General features: G+C 53.6%; 1 protein-coding gene across 6 annotated transcripts in view; it reads left to right on the forward strand.

Annotated features, from left to right (window-relative positions):
* Positions 1-23,050, forward strand: part of LOC122379565 (adenosylhomocysteinase-like 1) — a 64,213-nt gene that overhangs the window by 24,620 nt on the left and 16,543 nt on the right. For 5 of the 6 annotated variants that reach the window (XM_043361858.1, XM_043361859.1, XM_043361856.1 and 2 more), the window contains 3 exons: positions 2,033-2,114; positions 18,808-18,954; positions 19,354-19,454. In XM_043361858.1, the coding sequence (XP_043217793.1) occupies positions 2,033-2,114; positions 18,808-18,954; positions 19,354-19,454 (330 nt within the window). Of the gene's footprint in view, positions 1-2,032; positions 2,115-7,682; positions 8,029-10,513; positions 10,632-18,807; positions 18,955-19,353; positions 19,455-23,050 lie in introns of those variants that run through there. The other variant, XM_043361857.1, reaches the window with a different exon arrangement.

Consider the following 23,050-nt stretch of genomic DNA (forward strand, 5'->3'; position numbering starts at 1 on the left):
CCACGGACGTTTTACTCCGACCACCGTTAGTCACTCTCCTGTTGTGGGTAATGTCAGAAATGTTTGGGATAGCTAACAAGACAACTAAGCTACTTTCTTCTGGTTGTTTGTTTGTTTCTTGTTTATAGTTGCCAGATATGCAGTTGAAGTTCGCTCTAAAGTTACTCGCGATAGAAGGATGCGGCTAAGTTGAGATACAATCCGTTTCCTCAGCCATCCGGCACACGTTGCTCCTCTCGTTTCTCTGTATGGAGAGGGCGCTGTGAGAATTTTGTCAGTCGCCTACTATTCATTTCTGAACACTGCTGGTCCATCTTTTTTGGCCTTTGAACTCTGGCGGCCACCGATCGGTCAGTAAACGTCACATATCCACAAGTTTAGCAGACATGTCTGTCCTCTGTGGTATCGCTATGAGGAGTCGATTTCCTTACACCTTTACCTATGAAGGGCTGAAGTTCTTGTCCGATGTTCGTGAGGACTTCGCCGGTGGTTTCTTGACGCCGGTGGTCTAGAAGAGCGCTCCAATCGCTCGAGAGACTTTTAAGTTACATGTATCTTTTGTGTTTCACAATACTGTTCCCGCTCTCTCACAATCATTATTTTATGTATTCTTACGGCCATTTATCATCAGCTTCATCATCTGCATCAACCTGCGTATATTAGTTTAATTCTGTCCGACAGAGTTGATTGATGATATTATCATAGTACAACGGAAAGCATTGGTAAATCGGTAGCTCCGGTTTCGTAATATTGTATAAACATGTGCAAATTACCCTCATACAACATTAGCATGCTGCAAAGAATACAGGCAAAAAATTGAAGCTTGTTTCTCGATAGAACTTTCTCATTTCCTCCTCTTCATGCATGAACATTTTGGAATATGACTGAGACTCATTGTGTCATTATCTGGACTCGTGGGACAATGTGGCACAACTCCACTAGACCACTATCAGCTGTAACACCGGAATCAGACCCCGTGCTCCGGCGGACGTGTGTGTGTGGACACGCTGCGGTTGCGGGCACTCCCAGCGCGAGCGGTCGGCTACGGGCCCTGTCACCACCCAGGGCCCATTGTGAACGGCTCAGAGACCGCATCGGGTCCAGCTGATACGCAGTGGTGCGCCGCGCGCGGCCGACCGCCTCACTTTCCCCGTCTGTGTGTCCGTGTGTCTGTGTGTCTGTGTGCCGGCCTTGGCAGCCAGATAATGGGGGTGACATTGGTGGGGTGATGCATCAACTTTTTCATCGGGGCTGTTTTTGAACACTGACTTGACGGAAAATTGCTCATTCAGTGGATGATTTTTCTTGATTAATTCATTGACATGCTGTGTCAGCGTGCCGACAATGTTATCAGATAGCATGTTTGCAACATTGAGCCCGCTATTCTCTGCGCTGTAAATTCCGAGGCGCCTGTGATCATGTAGTTACCCCGAGAATTGTCAGCAATAAATCATTCCGCCATGATACCATAATCACAGCACTTTACGAGCCGTGCCGGCGACAGGGCTTGTAAAGCTGCTCGTTCGGGATCTGTTTTGTGGCTGTGACACCCGGCTCAGCTCTGTCAGCGTTCTGAATATGTGGCTGAGCGCGCGGTGGCCCACCCGGGGACACTGGCCGCGCTGCTGACGGTTAGAGCGCCTCTGGGCCCGGTCCCCTGCTGCTACCCTGCTAGATATTCAGTTTGCGCAGCCGTGCCAATTGAAGGTCGGCGTGCAGGGATGCCTGCACGCCCTCTGACACCTGGAAAAGTACTCAGCAAATGCGCCGCGTCTGGTGTCGGCGGGGACGATGGCCTCTGTCGAACCTGTTCGCCGAGTGTTCTGACTGATTGGGTATCGTGTTCAGGGTCTGGACGCGGCTCTATTGTCCACTCTGCAGCCGTTTGAAATGTTTCCCCACTGTTTGCGTGTGATGTCTGTTTGTGTATGTGTGCCGTTGATTGTTTGTGTTATGCTGTCTATGTTAGTGTTAGGTGTTTATGTAGCGCTAGATCCTTGTGTGTGACGTTGGTTTGCCTTTCTGTCTGCAGGACTCGCGGGGCGGCGGACACCACCATCACCGTCTGAGGAGCCGCTCTCTGTCCGCCTCGTCCCAGGACAGCTTCAGTTCAGGTCAGTCCCGGCCGCTGCGCCGGCCTCTGTCCCCAGACCTTGGGTAGGATAGCGTTCGGCGGCCTGGCTGGGCTATAGTGAGCCTGAGTGGCTGGCTCAGCTCTGGCCGCTGTTTGCCAGCAAATGATTCAGATTTGACTGATGCTGCAGACTGTTACCCAAAACACCAGGCAACACATACCGACTTAGTGTTCGCCTCTGGCAGCTTGCACAGTACATACATAAGCTCAAAGGACTGGTGCAATTCAGCACAGACGCTGACGGACAGCCAGCATTGGGCCCTCGCACATCGCTCTGCTGCTTTGCCGCTCACATGCATATTCGCACCAATACAGCGAGCTTATTCGGCCTGCGTGCAGTGTTTGCACGCCTCACACGTCCTTGCAGTTTGTTCCGTGTTCTACCCGTCCCTGTAGTGGGTTCCGTGTTCTGCCCGTCCCTGTAGTGGGTTCCGTGTTCTACCCGTCCCTGCAGTTTGTTCCGTGTTCTACCTGTCCCTGCAGCGCGGTGGGTTCCGTGTTCTACCCGCCCCTGCAGCGCTGTAGTGCGGGTTGTACCCCGGGGCGGCGGCTGGCTGCGTGCCGCGCCCCGGCACTTCGTCCGTGTCCGACGGCCCTGACGGTGCGGCCGAGCGCACTGCCGGAGCCCGCAGAGTCACGGGAGCTCGGCCCTCAACGGGTGAAGCGGACAGCTCACAAGGCTGCCGGTGCGCGACCCAAGGTGCCCCGAGCTGATAATGACTGCCGTAATTGGGTCTCTAGTCACGGCCGGATGGGTTTGTCTGTGTGGCGTGAGTCTTCTGTTCGGCTAAAACTCGGCAACTTATCTGTTAGTTGAGCTGTTGACCTTTTATTACGTGTAATGTGGGCATGGGGCGTTCACAAATGGTCATTGAACCGTGAACTAATATCTGGGCAGCTCGTTTGGAGAGGCCTTCGGCTGACGCGCTGCCGCCCGCTCAGGTGCGTAGTTCGCCCGCCTGCCGCTGCACATTAGTGGCGCTGCTGCGTCACGTGATGTTTGCCCGCGTCGCCTCGGGCAGCGCCGGACGTGCGAGGCTGCTGCACGCTCTGCCGGGAATGCGCCGCACGGCCGCCCCGCCCGCCGTGTCTGGAATCTCACCTCGGGATAACAGGGTGGCACGGTATACGGCACTGTATCTCTCGCCATAATCTTTGCACTCCCCGCTGTAGGTGCTCGCCTGTTGACCGGCAATGACCCGCGCTGACCCGGTCAGCTGACCACAGTGACCTAAGGGGCAGAGGAGCGCCTCTGATGTCTGGGGTCGGTCGGTGTGCCCTTAGGGTTGTTGGGTTGCTAAATGACGGTGCTGAGCGGCTTTGTGAAGTCATGTTCCGTCTCACTGAACTTGCTCTATAGAGGCCTGTTCGGCGTTCTGCCGGCCGGATTTTCCGTGAGCGTCGGTCGTTTGTGCTCGTACTTCATCCCCCAATCTGTGCCAACGTTTATTGCTGATACGATGCACAACATGTTTGATGAGACGGCGCTGATGTCACTTTGATTTCATTTACGACTCCGCGGCTTTACTAGCTGATATGACGGAAATATCGCTGATATAGCAAATAGAGGAAACTATGCTCATTCAACACGAGATAGGGAGCTGAATAGCGGTATTGCAGCCAGCACCACCATCTGATTACTCCTGACAGTTGTAAAATGGAAGCATTGCGCAGTTTACCGTTTTTATAGTGACGAAACATGGCCGTAGGTTTTCCATAGTTTGCCGTTAGTGCATTGTCCATTCAGTTGCAGCGTCCGGCTCGACCCGGTCTGCGGCTGCTGGGGTCTCCCCCACCCCACCTAGCTCGCTCGTCACGGCTATCCGTCACGACACCACGCCCCGTTACATGCGCGCGTGACGCTGTCACGCCCCGGTGTTGCCGCGGAAGTCCGTTGTGCCACGGTTGATTTGGCTCGATTTGGGGACGTTTGTTCCACCGGATAGTTTTGTTTCTGGGCTACACATAGCTGAGTCGCTGGCCAGTTTTACTGGTCTGCTGCTAACCCTTGTCGCTAGATGGCAGCAGCAGTGTGCGTCTGGAGTCCTGCTGTGCCGCATGACGCTGAGTGCTGGGATACTGGACATACGAGAACAGTGGACGATGCGTGGCTGAGAGGACTGCGATCACGCTACCCTATCCTCTCTCCCACTGGCCCGATGACACCCGTTCTGCGGTAGACCGACCACTTATGGATGAAGGCCTTGACTCTATCACACACAAAGTTTTGACTTTTGATACGATACACACAATGTACTGATGTACTTGATGTACACAAATGACAGTCATTCCCTGACCGAGCTTAACTTCCACCTGAATAATGATATTTCATGTCCAGGCACTTAACCAGATGACGCACGCACTAATGGAATTGTCCACTTCGACTGAAATTTCCAGCTGAGTTGGCTTTTCGAGCTGAATGGGTCCGGCTTTAATTTGATTTTGCAATTTCGTAACACGCATTCAGGCTCATCGTCTATATGCGTTCTTCGTATTCAGTGCAAGCCCGTTAACTTATTGAGGCGCGTATGGGTGATGATGGAACGCGTCGGTCGCCGGGCTGGCTCCTCTCCTCTCCCCTCTCTCTCCAGCACTCTGCCTGAGGCGATGCGTGTCGACGTCATCTGCATACAAACGTGCTGCTTCGGTCCTCTGCAGCGCGCAGCCTCTCGAGCCCTGGTAGGGGCCCCGGCGCGCGGGGATGCTGGGCAGAAACGAGCGACATTGTTCGGCGCGGCGTGCGACGCGTGTGGAGCAGTGTCGAAGGGTATTATGTTCCACAGATGCGGAGGAGGCTTCAGTGGGAGAGAAAGGATGTTTTCTGCGAGAAAAAGCGGATTGCTGGCTCGGGGATTTGTCCCGAGCAAAGCTGCCTGTGGTTATGAAGTGGCTCAGCTCTTGGGCTTTGAAAGTATGTTGAGGGGAATTTCTGCCTACACAAAGTTGCACTTGTATTATGCCTCTGAGTTTGTGACTTGAGGCCTGGTTTTCAAGCTTCAGCCAAAATAAACATGTATGTGCTTGTGTGATGCAATACTTTGCTTTGGTGAAGTATCCTTTCAAGCAATTTTTATATTTTATTGTATGTATTCGATATTTGCTTATGTTTTAGCAAATGTAGGTATGCCAGTGAATCCTGTGCTTTATTTCCTTCCTACAACTGTTGAATTATGTTGTGATAAACACATTGTGCTACGCTCTATTACCTGTTTGTGTTTAGGTGCCGTCCCAATGGTTTACTTTTCATTTAATCGCCTAACTCTACGCCCTGGATTTTCTCGTCATGCTGTTATTGCTTCTTGTCTTCCGTTCAGCAGCCATTTACATGACACTATGACCGAGCGCGGCCGCTGAGACAGCGTTAGCTGGGTCTGTGCCCAGAGGAGGGCTGGCTGGCTGGGCTGCTGGCCGCGCTGTCGGCCCTCGGGTGCCCGGCAGACACCACAGCGGCACTCCCTCCCTGGCCGTAATGGGGTTGGCGGCTGTGGCGCTATTGGGACAGTCGCAGGTCCCCGGTGACCGTCCGCTGGTGGTAGCCGTGGTGGTGTAGGGTTTCTTATATCGTACCGTGGTGAGAAGCGGCCTGCCGTAACCATGCGTTGGATAATGCTTTGGGACTGATCACGCACTACATAAGCTATATTCACGTTTTTGCAGTTATGTTCCTTCCGTCTATACGGATAGAGGAATGGCAATGCTGTCAGCCACCTTGTTTTCTGGTATTATTTTAGTTGCCGCTTGCATGGAACGTGGCTGTACCTCGTGTGTTTCTTTCTGGAGCGTCACAATCAAATTATTTCCTGTCCCCACTGATGTACTGCATGCATTTTGTTTCTGGCATGATAGAGTTCACTCAACTATTTTGATGAATAACTCAATTTGTTATCGCCTGCTGTGAACTGTGGCTGTTCTCCCTCAGCTGCTTACATTCAACGGCTCTACGACATGCCAGATCAACGTGTTAAAAACGGCATTCCTTCCCCCTTTTCCTCGGGCTGCACTAGCCTCAGGAGCCTCTTGTTGACATCCTGCCACAGCCCCCCCCCCCCTGGCACCACCTTCCCACACGGCACGTCGTGCGGCCCGTCAGCGACAGTCCCAGGCAGCTGTGTGAGCCGGAACTGGTGCGCCTGCTCGCTGGTTCCGCTGTGTATTATGCATGTCCGGGTCCGCGGTCTGTTCCGGCAGCGCCTGGTATCGACAGCCGCACGTAGTGGCGTGTCTCAGGCAGTGCTGGTGGTGCCTGGTGGGGCCGGGGATTTAGGGAACTCTTCTGATGCGTGGACTTAGTTTGGTACTATCGAGATGTAGGAAGTCTGCCCTGAATATCCGACTTGTCTTCGCAGAGTCATGTTTCCGTTCGGAAGTCAGCGGCGTAGTTGCGAGTTGTGCGTTTCTTCGAGCAACTATACTAATCGCACACCGGATGTCGGCTGGCGGAGGCTGTGCTCCTGACAGGCGGCACCTTGTGGCCGAGCTGGCCGGTGGGCACGGCGCCCGCCCGCCCCCGCCCCGCCTTCGGCCCAAATCGCCGTCCGCCACCGGTGCGCGGGCACCCCGCGGCGGCGGCGCCGGCGGTGGTGGCGCGCGCCAGTGTGGCGACGGAGCCGACGGGGAGTGGTGCGTCTTGATCGACGGCTTGGTGTGGCGTTCGCAGGGACGGCTGCTGGCGGCGACCTGACTGCTACCTGGCTGTGACATGACCAAACCTGACCTGACCTAACGATGGGCGCTGGTGCGGATCATTTTACGAACCATTCCGCTGTTTTTTATGCTCACCTGCGTGTGGAACTAATAGATTTTGGTATCTAATATGAACAACGTCCATTTTCTACTTGTCTTTCCGTGCCGAAAACACTTTACCATTAGGATGTTTTCGGTGCTGCCATCAATGAAGGTTACGATGCTCTGTTTTCGCGCTGTTTATCCTTCATTGTTTTAACTTTTAACTTTTAAATGCTTTTAAATATCAAGTAAATAAAAGTAAGACATTTATTTTTAAGCAAGTGTGCTAGTGGGTGGGGATAGTGAATTTTCGTTGGGCGGCTGACACAGGTGACTTTGAAACCGTCTTAAAACTACGCAACAACGGTAACTTTCGTGTGGAGATGCCATTTGTTTTGACGGCCCCGATTTAGAGGTAGCTGAGACCTGGCTCGTTCGCTGAGACTAAGTCAAGTCTTTGACGGCGTAACCGGTGACTGAGACTGACTGAGGGACGGACCTGATCGTACGTGGTGTGCCAGCCTGCCAGGAGCGCCTGTGACGGCTGACCTGGCGACTGCCCCCTGCCTGCTGACTGGTGACCTGACGACTGCCCCCTGCCTGCTGTCGGGTGGCCTGACGACTGACCCTGTCCGCTGACGGCCGCTGACAAGGCGCGGTGGGTGGTCCCATCGACTGTCCGTGCTGCTCGTGAGGGGAGGTGGGGGCTGCCGACAGACTGGCGACACTGACCGACGACCGGCTGATACCCACGCCGCCGCCGCCGGCAGCCGCTCCGGCCGTCAGTGACACGGTGTCCGTGGCGCCGGCGACTTCCTCCGCTCGCCTCAGACGTGCGGTGTGTGAGATAACGTCTGTGATCGGTCGGAGTGAGTCCGTCACTCGACTGACCCGGCTAGGTCACCAGCTGGTCCAGCCAGGTCACCAGCTGACTCGGGCAGGCTGCCAGCTGGCCGCCAGCTGACTGCAGGAGCTGCCAGTAGCCTCCGGCCAGGCCCAATAGTTGATGGGCGCCTAGCTGTTGGCCGACGTGAGGCCGTCAGTTCCTTAGCGATCTCCAGTGTTGTCAGTGTTAGCCGACGGCCAGTAGCCTGCAGATGAGCAGGATGTCGGATGAGGATAGTTTCGAGAATGGTCAGAACAGCGACGAAGGAGAGGAAGGAGGAAAGGTTAGTGAACGGGACGATGGGGAACGTGGTGGAAGGAGGAAAAGGATAACTGAACGGTGCGGGGTTTGGAGAAGGGAAGGGGTAGCGTCCAGCGGGCCGCTGGGAAATGCGTTGGGAAGGTGAACAGGCTGGTGAACGAGAGAGTGGGGTACGTGTATGATTGGGGACAGGCGTTCGGTCGGACGGGGATCTGAACCGGTCCGTCTGTTGGATGTCAGCCCGACGTTAGATCGGACAGGTGGGACTTGTGGAGTCCTGATGCAACTGAAAGGCTACCCTGTCTGCAGGCTGGCCTGCAACGCTGCATAGCTCGAACGAGCTTCAGCTTGGCAGCGCTGCCATAAAAAACACTTGTGCCGGGAGTTAGTCGAAACAGTAAATTTAGCTGCCGCTCCGCTTGATTGTAAGGGGAATTCCGGCTAACGCTAACTTTATGCAGTTTTATCGTACAACTCCTCTGTATATTGCTCTCGCTGGGGAGACCTCTTTGACCTTCCCCTCGTTCGTATCATAAACTGTCAGCGAACGATCGCTGCGAGCCAGCCCTTGCCGCAGTGCAGGTGTTTGGGTCCCCCCTCTGCCCCGCCCCGCTGCTGCCGCCGCACCGCTGTCGTTGCGTCTGGGGACGGCGGTCTTTACGAGCGAGGTCGTCGCCAGTCGAGTCGCGCTGAGCGCTCCGCCGTTCTCGAGGACGAGTCGAACCGAGGCGTCCTGGCAGTGCTGAGCCGGCTCCGAGCGGAAAACAAGCCGCTCGGCCGGGGACGAGAGCGGAGCAGCGGCGCCGGCTGTTTCGGGGTGTCCTGGGTGTGGTTAGCGCGTTGTTTGTCTTGGATGCCGTGGGTGTCGCGGCGTGGCGAGATCCCGGGTATGCGCTGACAGCTCGACTCTAATGGCCGTTCAGAATCAGACCGAGAGCGATTCAATGACGACAGCGTCTGAACGCGCCAGGCCAGATGTAGCCATGACTGGCATGTGTGCGTTTGCTGCGTTTGTCTAGTTCTGCCGGCCAGTCAAATCTGCAAGGGAGCATTTACCGGGCATTCGAAGCGCGTTTCGGCCGTGCTTCCCGTTTGGCTGTTTCCGGCGTCGGATCCTCTTACGACCGGCCCTGTAGGCGTCGCTGCGCAGTTGGACCGACGAATTTCACTGCGCGGGCTATAACGGGAGAGGTGGGAGGATCATAACTCACCAATTTGCTCCCACCGGGTCGCGAAGGCGAAGGCGATGTATTAACGTAAGGTGCTTTTTAAAAAGGGGTTAACTGCACGTGCAGTTTTCAAAATAATATTCTTTAAGCTTTCTTTTTGCGAAATCGAAAACAAATTTGTAGTAAAATACTTTTGTGGCGTTTCTTAAACGATAAAAAATGTTAAAAATTGCTGAGTAGGATGATGCTAGGCTTAAAGTAAATTGTTTTTGTCACAAGTGTGTCACGATTCCCATCCTGAATTGAAAACGTGTTTTTTATTAGAAGGATCGCGCTGTTTCGTAACGCACCGTCCTGCCGCGTGCTGCGCCGTCGCAGCGCCGATCGCCGCATCAGCCCGCCCCCATGCAGGGCCCCCGCCGTGATCGTGGTAGCTCAGCTCATTAGTTCGCACGCTCCGTTTGTCGGGAGTACCTCGACCGATCTATTAGCGGCTCCGGTCCTGGCCACGCGTCGCCATCCCGCGACGCTGGTCCGGTCTGTGTCCCATCAGTCAGTCCTGATCCCTGGTCTTACACCTTCCAGCGTTATTGGACGCAACACATATTTTCCACCCCGACACAACATCACGTCCTTATGGCTCACTTTTCTTCCCCATATCACATGTCAATCACGCGGGGCCCGTTCTGGTATTTCAGTCACCACTGAAACCCAATGTTATCATTTTTAGCATCCATGGGATATCATTTGGCCTCTCCCATCGTGATTTCAAAATGCCTTTGTCACTTTTATACCGAGAATCGGACCGTCCGGCGTCCCCATCCTTGCTGCAGCCGATCGGGTCGCTCTGTAGGCCGGACCATGACTGCTGTGGCCGCAGCCTGCATCGGCGCCGAAGCGGCAAATCAACGCCGCCTCGGGCCTTGGGTTCATTTCCTATGAAATCGGACGTTCATTAGCTGCAGTCCGGCACGCTGCGGGCTTCTTAGGCGGCCGTCCGCGCTCGTTCTTGACTGTATACCAGCGCCCCTGTTACAGTAATGACCAGTCGGCAAGGTCGCGGCGAGGTCACGAATTTCGGTCACGGCGACTACAAACGCGACGTCATTGGCCTCAAAAACACCGTCGGTCGCTCTTTCTGGGAAATTGGACGGCAAACGTGCCATCGTTAAGCGTAATCAAGAGTAGATTTGTGCTGAGTAGGATCAATCGCGGTCATCGCGCGGGGCAGGCTCTGTTTTTATTGAGTGCGGCGGACGGTGCAGGGGGCGGGAGGGTGTGGGAGGGTGACCCGGGCTGACCTCTGCCGGTGTGACGCCCGCCGCCGTCTTTCCGCAGATCCAATTCGCCTCCAAGTTCAACCGTCGCTCGGGCGTGCGGCGCTTCTCTCTGCCCATCACTCCGGCGCGCCGCGAGTCGCGCCGCTCCTCCATCGTCTCTATAGCCTCCTCTACCTGTAAGAACCGGCCCGGCGGGCGCGCGCTCACCGCTCTCACCGCTCACCTCACCTCGGATCCGCCTTGGCCGCCCGCAGACCGCACCGTCCCGTCCCGTCCCGTCCCGGCTGAATGCCTTGTGCGTCTGGCTTGGTTTTCAAGTGTGCCTTTGGCTTTGAAGCTGCACGTCTCGCTCGGTCGGCTGGTCGCAGACGAGTTGTGGCTTATGCCTAGTCCGTTTCCGTTGGTTTTGTGTTTATTTGATGTTTCGTGGCCTTTTTTACTACCATGGGGACTGGTTGGGGAGGGATAGTCACAGTTTGCCTTTGGTCGCCCATACTGTCCTGCAAGTTGTACATATGCATATAGTTAAGTAATTGGAGTTTGTGGCTCGACATTATGAAGCCAAGCTTGGGAAGCACCTAATTTCGTGCCTAAATGGCGTCCGACGTTGGCTCGGAAATACCTGAGACCATCAAGGAGTTTAATTAATATCCCGCTGCCGTTTTATTGTGTTAAATGGTTGACTAGATACCAGGAAGGCAGGAAGTCTGCCGTTTGAAGGTATTCTGTCAATTAGATAAAAATGGAATAAAATTGTTCTGTAATGGCTCATCTGAGCGCAAAAGATGGAGGCGAATCTCTTGAGCGTGCATTTAATTGAACTATCGAGCGCACGTAACACACAATTGCATGCATACAAATATCGCAAACGCTTTCCACTACACCAAATGGCATGATATTTCCGCCGATGACCTGTAGTCCGGGCTCCCAAAAACCCCAATTCATCACATGCTATTTCGTTTTCCCATTGCGCCCCGTTTGCCATTTTGCCATCTCCGCCCGCTCGTCAGCTGGGTCTCCCGTTTCGTTTCGATCTCCGGCTGGACTTTTCACGGTGTGGCGCCGTTCCACCCACTGTCTGCTCAGCCGTGCCAGCCGCCCACCGCGCCGGGCCGGCTCAGATTGAATTACCTGGGGCACCGGGCACGGAGGTGGCCGAGGCCGCGGCTGGCTCCCGCCGCTCGGCCATCAGAACTCCGCGGGGAGGATGATGACGTGACCGGACAGCGTGACGGGAAATGTGACGTGGTGGCGTGACGTTAGGTGGCGCGATGTCCTACTCCTGACGTTACGTGATACCAGGCGGGATGTAACGGCTTGTGAGACAGCGCTTGAAGGAGCACTCGCAGCCGCCTTTGTCGTTCCTCATTGTATTCTGACGGCCAGGTAGGGGAGAGTGGGGTAATTTGGCCGGTGGTGTAAATTGGCCGCCCCCACCTGTACGAAAGCTGATAAAAGTGAATGAAATAACTTTAGTCTCTATTCATTTGTCATCGGCAGAACTAGCTCGAGGACAAATGTCAAAACTTTCCCCCTCTTAGTTTTATTCAAAATTAATAAAACGTGAATTTCGTTAGAAAATGGTAACTTTTACTTCCGTTTAAAAATTTGTATAACATGTAGTATTTGGGCTGTAAACAAATTCCAACATTATAGCGCCATTCTTGAGGGTGTTCAGCGGTTCCAAGAGCAATTTCATCTAGTTCTGTACAGCCATGACAACTTTATAGACAAAAATGTTCAGAATGGCAATGTGGGGTTATTTGGCCGGGACTAGCGGGGCAACTTGGCCGGTGCGCTCAGGGTCACTAGGCTGGGACGGCCGAGTCGTCATGGTCAATTATACCATAAAGGACATAATTTATGACCAACTTTGACTACCTTGATGCCATATTTCCTATTGGACAGCTGTAAGGGCATGTGACGTCATCAAAGGTTCCCTAACGCTTTTTTGCTAATAAATACTTACAGAAAAAAGATACAGCCGCGCAAATGGTCTCATTGTGTTCAGCTCGTCAAGGCGAATCGAATGATATACATGATGACCTTGAACTTACGTAACCTTGAGGTCAAGCGACCTGAGGTAATGTGACCTGAAGCCAACCTTTGACCTTGACCTCTCGAGGTCAACACATACATGTTTCGATGCGGAATGACGAGAGAATTACGATGGTACTTTTAGTTTTGGCCTAGCTTGATTACTTCAAAAGCTATTCGTAAAAAACTGTCGTCGCATCTAGAGCCGCTATTTTGACTATTTTCGACCCCTGTGACTGCTGAGTCAACCTCCAAAACGCTTCAAATGCGTCGTAGGACACGCGTCATTGCTGAATGTGAAGCTGACTCGCCTATAACAAAAATCATGGCCTCAAACTAACACCGGCCAAATTGCCCCACACCCCCGGCCAAATAACCCTGCTAGTGGGGCAATTTGGCCGCTCTGCAGACCTTTGTAATACGTCACAATTTCAATATAAGTAGTTACTCTATCATTTCAAGTTTACTGTCCAGTAAAGTAAAATGTATGCCACACCTGGCAGCGTTGAGAAAATGCAGAAATGTGTTGTCAATTTTTAGTTACATCGTTTTCTAAAAAAAGCGGCCAAATTACCCCACTCTCCCCTATGTGTCTGCCGCCGTGTGTATAGGTGCCTGATGCCGTCCACGTGTCCAGCAGGTGTCTGCTATTGTTTACCCAGTGACGTAGTTGGGAGCACTGCTGGGCTCCGCGGCAGCTCTGAGCGGTGATTTACCGGTCCGTGCGCTATCTGACCGTCACCGCCGCTGTTGGCTGAAGAAACAGACGTGTTTTCCCGAATGGATGGTTCTGCGGGGGCCTCTCGTTTGTCAGCATCGATTGGCGATCGGTTACTTGTCTTCGCATCGTTGAAGCATGGGATTGTCTCCCAGATTTGCCGCTTCTGTGTAGTTTTCCTCTGGATTGCGAAAATGCTGGGTGGTCACGGTGGTGTTGGTTGCTGACGTCAGTTCTTTCAGATCGTCATATTTGTTTTTTATGTATACTATGACACGTAAGAATGTCGGAATTTTCAGTTGCTTGTTGCATGTAGCGTATATTTTTCCCGCTACCTACATCACTCACTCATCCCTGTCCGTAAAGATAAAGCTTACATCCACTCTTGAAGCGGCGTCTGTGACTGTGTGCCACTAGATGGCGCTAGCAGTCTCGCCTGATGGTATGCTGTGCCGCATGGCTCGGGCCACTTAGTGGCCTGCCGATAGATGGCGTTAGCAGTCCCGCCTGATGCTATACTGTGCCGCATTACACGGTTCTCGACTCGCCGGCCCCGGCACCCGGCGGCTGGGGGCCGGTTGAAAAGGCTGGTTTTGTCAGATGTCGTTCAGTGTGCGATGACTCGGCATCGGGAACCTCTCTTTGTCAGTAATTGTATGTGGGCGCTTTACTTCAAGCCGACTGTCTTTATTACCTTGTCCACTAGTATGGCCTTTGCGAATGATACCATTCGATTATGTTCTCAATTACTTTATGTCTGCCTATTATCAGTGTAATGAAAACACTTGCCTTTATTGCTTATACCAAATTGGATCGGTCATTTATAAAATATTTGACGCTTTTGGTCCCGTCTCGGCGTACCCCATGGACATGCTATAAAGTAGTCTACGTTCTGCTTACGTGAGCTCGCTCATTCGTAACCCGAACGAAGGCTTCAGGAATTTTATGCTGAAAAAATCGCATCGGCTTGTGTTGTCCACGCCATTTAGGACCGGTTGCATGTGGCGGTCCGATCGTATCGGTGCACTGGGCAGGCCGGCCGGCCGATGGGGCCCTGTCCGTGTGTCCGCGTGTCCAGTGTCCCCGTGTCCGTGAGCCGGCATGCTGTCCCCGCCGCCGTACTATCCACACGTGGACGAGGAGCGCGGTAGGTGACCCGCCGCTCGCTGCTGTCCCGTGTGGGCACGTGTGTTTGTCCGTGTGCAGTGGAACCTGTCTGTGATTCCTGGCCCCTTGTGTGTTTGTAATAGTGTGTTGGAAACACCGCTAATTCGCGATTAGCGGTGTCTCCAAGACTACACGATCGATCATCCCCAACCGCCGTGATGGCGTTAAAAACCGTCTTGTTTGTGTGTGTTTTTTTAAGTCTCCGGTGTCCCTCTTTCGGTGACCGGCCCGCAGCCTACCACGGTGTGTTTGCTTTACCTGCGACGTGTCTTCGCCTAAGCCGGCAGCGGAAAAACAGTCTGTTTGTTGGTGTGATACGGGCAGTAATTGGTGGTGTCACTGTCACCTGTCAAGTGTCCAGGCGCTTTGCTGGACCGCCAGTGAATACGTCGTGGTATACTGGATCTTCGTCTCGCCCATCGGCTGTGAGACTCTCTCCTTCTCTGTGCCGCGTCCCCCCCCCCCCTTCCATCGCGGACATGGAGCGGCAGCGGCCGACCTCGGCGTCTGCCAAGCACGCGCGATTTGAGTCACGGCGCCACTGAGCAGGCCACCTGACCCACTGTGCTCCGGCGGCTGCCAGCGCTCTGACCTTTTCCAAACGGCCCGGACGGCTGGTCGGACGGTCCGTCGCGAGGGAGTTTCTGAGAGTGCTTGTCACTGATGATCATTTGTTCTCGTTGCTAAGTCGGTTTCGTTCTGTTGCTGCCTCCTTTCGCGCAATGCACCGGAAATTTCCGTCCCTGACCCACTGACTGTCTCCGCCCTCCATCGAACGCTTTGGTTGACCGCTCCACTGTCGCATGCCCGGTCCGGTTGCCACTCGCCAAAATATTGATTTCTAGTCCGTGTTACCACCGTGCCCACGCAGCGGCCGCTACCTGTGATGGTGGTAGAATGCGGATCTGCTGAGGAGGTCTGTATTCAGTGCCTGGCAATGAACGCTATTCAACATGAGTGGGAAGTTGATTAATGAACTGAATATCCATTGACTACATGCTGCTGAGGTTTCCCACTTGTGAAACTGTTGCTTGATCGAATCCTGGTAATACCATTGAACACTTCAGCTCGGACTAGTTCTATTCTATTCCGGGATCTGAATATCTGCTTGAAGATAGCTTTCGAGATGAGCTTCCTGAAAGGATCCACCTCACCTGTTGCTTTCATTGCCGCTCATTTCCTATCAGTTCATCCTTCAGTTGCACGCTTTGAATGGCCTCGGCAGATGGGTCGAATGCTTTAGAATGTCACCCGTTTAGTTACTGACGCTGAATGAACTCCACCAGTCAATGCAATGTTTTCAAATAAGCCTGATACACTCAGTGTGATACAGCTAGGATTGTGGTCCCGCTCCCTCCCCTCCCTCCCTCTCTCTGCTGTGCAGCTCGTCTCAGCAGACATTCACTTCGGCCCCCGATAGATGTTGAGCCCTGTGTCGATCCCTCGCAAGCTGTTAGAGATCGATGGATGATCCTGCTCTGCCCTACGTTGGTCCATGGGCAGAGTCGATACCAGAGCGGGGTGGGTTACACCTGTTGCGCTCGCCCAGCTCGTGGTGCCCGGTATATAAATAAGCTGTGAGTGTGAACGAACGGGTACGTGCCGCCCGCTGGGCACCTGCGCGGCTGTCTGCGGCACTCAGACTGCAGTCATTGGTATTCGCTCCGCGCCCCAGTTGGTTACCCGACGACTGTCGACACGGGACGCACCAGACTGCCGCCGGAACTCGATTTATGGCACATGACGAGCACGTTTCCCGAGTTTTATGAGACGTCATTGGAATGTCATAGACCCATTTCTGAACATAATCGTTAGAATGGAGCAGAAAGTGCCTACCGTTCTGCGAGTAGCTCCTCTAGGAGTTCCTCCTGTATTGTGTGTCTGACGCCGCCGTGGCCCCTTGGGAGACCGTATGCTCTGAAACCCAGTCAGTCTGCCTCCCCTCCGTCTCCGTCTGTGCTCCATGATTCCTCTGGTGACCGGCCATCGCTGTCAGCCTGTGAGTGCAGTGTCCGGCTCGCCTGTCCCTGAGTATCGTCTCGGACCGGCTCTGAGCGCCGTTCGGTCTGCTCCTAAAGCCCGTCTCCCATCGTCTCTGAGAATCGCCTAAAGCCGGGTTCCCATGGGCTCCGAGAACTGTCTCCGCCGTTTCCTGCAGAGTGTACGACCAGGGAGAGAGAGGCGGGGCCGGCCCGATCATCGGTGGCACGCCACTCTCGCTCTGCGAATGGCCCCTTTGCGGGCGCCCGGCGCTCAGACCATCAGCGGCTGACGGGAACGACGCCGGGTGTCGCCGTCCTGTGCTTCTGTCCGCGCGCCGGGTGGGTGGTGTCCTCTGGTGAGACTCGGGTGGTTTAACCCTCTGCCGGGAGTGTAGGCTCCTTTAGGCTCAGCCTGTATGGCTCATCCGCCCGCCCGTTGTGCTGCGGGGCAGCGGGTTTTCCGTCGATCAGCTCTCTTTCCTCCCTGCTGCCGCCGCCGCGCCCGGCTGGCGAATTGACCGGTCGGCTCGGTGAAGTGTCGACTGATCGACCGACCCCCGAGGTCGGGCCGCCGCCACCGCTGCTGCCGCTGCCGGTGCCGCCGTGGCCAGGACAGGACATCAGCGGTCGATCATGGCCGACTTCCGGCACACGCGCCGGGCGTCGGGAATGTAGGGTGGAGTAGTAGTGCTTCCTTTTGCATGAAGCTAAAGAGTAGTCAAGTCATCGGGTAGGCAAAGCGGAAGTTGCCCTTAATGAACCTTTCAGGATTGAAGATAATTTCCTCCTGACGTGGACCGGAAAATGGCATGCCGTGCGGTGCTCCAGGAATCCAGCCAGTCTTTCAGAGAGAAAGCCATCGGCGCTCGCACTGACTGAGCCGTTTGCTAGTTGTCTGCACGTGCTCGGCGTAGTGGGATGTCAACTGTAATCGGGGTCGGGTGACAATTACGGCTCGCTGCAGACGGACCGCCGGCCGGTCACTGCGGTCACCGACCCATTGGCACGCTCCTGGCCCGGAATGACGCACGCTGATCGTTATCCTCCAGATATTGCGGGCGTTCTGTGTAGCGGTGGTTCTGTCCGTGCTCGGCGATCTGCGTCCGCCGCGTGGGCTGAGTGGCGTGCCATGTGAGGATCATGTTACAAGCCGAGGTGTTACATTGATCGGTCGGTAGTGGTAGTTCGTTTGTCTGGCACGTTGGGTGGCTATCTTTATCGTCCACTCCCAGGACCGGCCTTTGCTACTAGTCTGCCACGGTGGGAGCGGGTGTTGCCGGTCTGATAACACCTCACCTCAGCTCACCCCTGCCTGTCGGGCTCTCACCTTCACCTGTCTAAGCTCTCACCTAGAGCCTGTCGGCGCTCTCACCTAGCGCAGTCAGGAGCGGAGGCTCCGTTATCACGGCGGGTCCTGTCATCGTCCACCAGCCGCCACGCCGGCTGTTCCTGCCAACAGCAGCAGAGCGGGCGCCAGCCCCCCCCCCCCCCCCCCCCAACAGACACCCATCTGAGTCACACACAGCCACGGACACCTGTTAAAGACGTCCCCGTACGAGGCACAGGGAATAATGCGGGCGGACCAGGACACAGAGACACAGGAACGAGCGTGATGCTCAGTAGGACATTGAATCACTATTTTGTCATGAGGTTAATTCATGTGCACTGCCCTTGGTATTCGTTTTGTGTGGGTGTTTGTTGTTGTTGTTGTTTTTTTTTTATTAGTATCATGACTTGTTTGTGATTCATTTAGTGAAACGTGCGCTATCTGAATGTTTTTGCATAGTGCATTACGCATGTGTCTCTCTGTGTGTATGCTTTTAGTTGTCTCATGCGCCATTTTTCTCTCTCTTTTTTTTTAACATATGAGCCAGTTCTGCTTGAAGCTGTAAGTGTAAGCACAAAATCTTTTCATTTCTGGCCATTGTTCCCAGGCAAATCTGAAATTTCGTTTGCAGATATATCGCATCAATGTTTATTAGGAATTCCACTTGCTGCTAATTGACACCATTCGTAACTGATGTATTGCGTTTTATTAGGTATAAATTTAAACAGAAAACAAATGTTTGAAAAATCCAAATGAGAAAGAAAATGAGCTGTGTCAGTTACGTTTGAGATTATCCGATCGTCATTCGTTTGAAAACATCGTTATTGAAGGGCGATATGTTATTGAAGCCATCTGGACAATTTTTACAAGTGGATCACTCTGACAGTTTCAACGGACAGCTACCATTAATATCTTACTCTTCGGTCTTATATGTTCAAACCTTTTTCTGAAATGACCCTACTGGCTCTAACTATGATTTATTGTGGCCGTCGCAGCGTCCTACATTATCCGAAAGTGTCCCTACTTGTGCTAACCGTAACCTCTCTGCCGTTATCATCCAACGTCCTAAATTTTCCGTAACAGCCCCGCCGGTTTGACCGTGAACCGTGCGGTCGTTACAGCGTCCTACACGGGCAGCAGCTCAGACGAGGATGACATCTCTCCGCGCGAAAAGTCCCAGACGGCCGGCGATGGCTTCACCGACTTCTGCATCAAGAACGTGGCGCAAGCTGCGTTCGGCCGGCGCGAGATCGAGATCGCCGAGCAGGGTGAGCTGGCGGAGAGGGGAGAGAGGGAGAGGGAGAGAAGGGGAGAAGATTAGCTTCTGGGCTGTCGTGGTACTCTTGTCTGTTTTGTGGTATCCCACTTTACATGAGGGCATAGCGTGAGATTGATTGGTTGCGGGCAACTTTCACCTCTGAATAATATCAGTACAGAGCTACGAGTATGTCGTCATTGAGTCCTGTGGTTCGATGGTTTGGACAGCATGTCATTATAAGTGAAAGTTTAGGCGCTGTAATTCAATCACAGATCCAAGGAAACTGTGTGCCTCAGTCACGTAGACGACTCTATTTATGGACTATCTATCGCTGTGTTCAGGTGTGGCAGTCCATACATGCCGTCCCTGCCTCACGACTGACCAATGTCTCCCATTGACACTCCTCCAGAGATGCCCGGCATTGTTGCGCTGAGGAAGCGGGCCGCTGAGGACAAGCCGCTCCGAGGTGCCAAAATCGTCGGCTGCACACACATCAACGCCCAGACTGCGGTACGTACCGGGACGGGCTTCAGAGCATTTACCACACCCTACTGAAATAAATACACTGCTAAGTGTATTTAAGCGATCCAGCGATCCGGACTCCGCAAGATCCTCTGCGGTGATCCGGACTGGCCGGACGATCCTGTGCGGTGATCCGGACTGGCCGGACGATCCTCTGCGGTGATCCGGACTGGTCGGACGATCCTGTGCGGTGATCCGGACTGGCCGGACTACCCTCTGCGGTGATCCGGACTGCTGACGATCCTGTGCTGTGATCCGGACTCCGGACGATGGTCTGCGCGGCAGGGGCGGCTCGGCCAGCCTCATTAGTCCCCGATGATCGATGTGGAAGGGACCCCCGCCGCCAGTTCTGGTATCTGGGACGGCCATCGTCGGGTGCCGGGAGGCCTCCTATCGCGGGTATCGCGGGCGCGGTGTGGTCGGCGGTGGGCCCGACCCAGAGGGTAGTCAGCAGTGACAGATAGCTGGCACTGAGCCGTGCCGCGGGATGTGGCGGCGGCTCAGGACGGTCAGCTCACTGCCGGCGTGTACCCCGGCGCTCCTGTCTGGTCAGATAACCTGGTGGGTGGCCGTAATGAGACAGCGCGGGCCCTCATTTTCTGCCTCGACTCTCCACGAATGAACGATCCGTCCGACTAATGCTTCTTTTTTAGATGGACGGTGTGTCATCGCGCTGACCGCAGCCGTACTCTAAACTTCCGGCTCTAGCGTATGTGGTTTTGCCGGATGTTACTGCTTCGTGTTGCGGTAAGAATTTTCGTCATTGTTTGCTTCAGACGCTAGGCTGCGACTTTTGTTTCATGTGGCTAATGTCCTTTTCTTCTTGGAAGCGACTTGTGATATCAGGGCCAGCAAGAACAACATGCAGTGGCTGGTGCGTCTCGCCCACCGCTGAGTGTAAATATTTGCCATCGTCCCTGTTTTCGGAGGCACTCCCAACTCATCGCACCGCAAATCTGTTATGATTGTGACCAGTCATAACATATTATGACGATTTCCGACGATACCAGTGTCTGTCCGCTCCGGGAGAGTGACAGATGTGACCGCTGCCGATCTCTGTCGTCATCGGCTCCATTACCGTGTCAGTCTGACCTGCCCCGGCGAATCCCGCCCCTCCGCTGTCCCTCTCGTTGGGGATCGTGTCACGCCACTAATAGTCCATTCATCCATTCATCTATTCGTACAGGGTGGAAAGTAATTACGCGAACATACTTTTTCGTCTTATAGCAATGGAAAAAGCGGCGGGTGACATGAAAATTTCATCCTTTCATGTATTCCTATTTATGTGCGATACACTGACAAAGGCGTTCAGGCATAATTGACATGAGCATGTCAAGCACTGTTGGCCAAAGCTTAGTCCACGCCTCCTGGAGCTGTCTGGTGAGGCAATCGATGTTGGTGGCTACTAGCAGCTCTTAGACGCTCTCCTGAAGAGTCGCCTGGATATTTTTGATCAAATTGACGTCTGGGCTATTCCCATATTGACCATTATTTGCCCAGAAGAAGAACAGGTTCTCAAAGCACCAGTCTTGCGTCTTTTTGGCCGTGAGAGGAAGGACTTTATCAATCATGAAGAAGAATTTCTTTGCGTCGGGCACAAAAGTGCGCTCAATCATTTTGCCCCTTTTGGTGCATTGGTGGATTAGATAAAGAGACTCGTCTGGAAGGATGTTCCACTAGTTGTATTCTTTATTTTTGGTTGCCTTTTTGGCCACTACATGCAATTCTGACACCATCCGGGCGCTCATAACACGCTGATGTGTGTTCCTTTGCCGGATGTTTGAAGGTTGGGACGGGCGGGACGTCGGACACATCAGCAGCCCCCAACGCGTTGTTCTGCAGGTTTGACGGATGAAATAGCTTCGAAGATGTCTCACCCAACCACAAAGCCAGCTGCCTGTCCTCCTCTGTTCAGGTTTGCCGGTTTTTAGAAAACTTAGATTGACAATCCTGCTGTTAATTCATGAATTTTGGCCATCTCGATTGTTTGTACGGCTTGATTTTCGAATTTTCACGGATTTATGTATGAATCGTGATATCTTAGATCGGGTACCCGGCCATAGTAAACCATTTCGCCTGTTTTCGGATCGACTGTTGTCGTTTGGTCGCGGAAATGGTGACCACCCATTCGGCGCCTGAATTCGCCGAGGTTTTACTGCCGCCAACGGCTTTGCTTTTTAAGTCCTCTTAAGTTTTATTATGCTTCAACCAAACGTGTAATTGAGTAATGATGGTGCCGAGTCCGTTCCGAGTCCCTTCCGCACCAATCCAGCCAAAATAATCACAAACGCTTTCCCTGGCAACACCAAATTGCGATCTTTGCACATTGTGGTCTTGTGCAGCGTATGGCGTCTGCACCATTCGAAGTCGAGACGTGTTGTAGACCTTCCAAGTCATTTTTCAAAGTAAGGTCACTTTTGGTAGATGAGGCGACAACAAACACGACCAATCATGTTCCATGACAGCCCGCACTCATACAAAATCTCCACTGACGGGCGAAATTGTAAGAAAATACATGTTCGCGTAATTACTTTCCACCCTGTACGTCCACTCATTCAGTTTTATCGTCCGCTCGCTATTATTTTTGTCCACCCTCCCACCGGGCCGCTGGGACAGTGAATGTCCTGTTGGTCGATTTGTTGACGAGCAAACCGCCGGGGCCGGCCGCTGAGCCAGGCACCGCTCGCTATTGCTAGAGCTCGCGTGACACGCTCAATGGCTGGCGACCAAGGCCAGTCGGTACTGCGCATGTTAATGGCAGCACAAACGGATATATGCGCCCTATACTTGGTGCCATAAATTGTCGTCTTTGGCTTTATCAAATTTATTTTTCACATGCCACTGTTTGCATAAGGAGATGCCGGAGCTCTATTTTCATTAGTATGTGTCGATTGGGCTAGTTTTGCGTGTCGATCGGATAGATTCTATGTGTTAGAGCCTAGAGGTAACGTTTTGTTTCTGGAAATTCCGTTTGCTGTCGGGTGATCATGATGCTCGTTCCACTCGCACGGGTGCGACGTCTTCCAGGAGTGGCGGCAGGTGCTGTTTGGACAGGCCCGATATTGGTGTGTCCTCCGCCAACAGCCGGGTGTGGCTCGGTTCGGCCGGTCTCTGCTCCACCAGTCGGCCGGAAGCTGACTAACTGCCCGCGGCGAACGCTGCGGTGGCCGAATTTAACGCTGGCTGGCACCGACCGCTGCGCCGTGCGTGTGCAGTGAAGTTAAACGGGAGCCGGACTGAGTCAGGCATGTCTAAACTACGCTGGGAAGACGCCAATTGGCCAGCCCACGCCGTCCAACTCTGGACTAGGATGTCCGGGTGTGATCTGTGGTCTGTTTATCAGAAGTCGGTTGGAACGGATGAATATTAACCAGTTTTGAACCACGAACTAGGAGCAGTACTGACCAAGGCAGGACCTTGAATGATGTTTTTTTATGGAAGGTAATTTTACATAGCGAATTGGGGCACGGGTGGGCACTGAAAAGTCCTATATCGGTCGCATCCATGTATCGGCTTGGCTACGCTTGCCTTGATACTGCACTGGCATCAATGAGCACGGTGGTCGGTGTGATCCAATATTCGAT

Source organism: Amphibalanus amphitrite, unplaced genomic scaffold, assembly GCF_019059575.1.
Source record: "Amphibalanus amphitrite isolate SeventyFive unplaced genomic scaffold, NRLGWU_Aamphi_draft 000080F_arrow, whole genome shotgun sequence".
NCBI classification, from domain to species: Eukaryota; Metazoa; Arthropoda; class Thecostraca; order Balanomorpha; family Balanidae; genus Amphibalanus; species Amphibalanus amphitrite.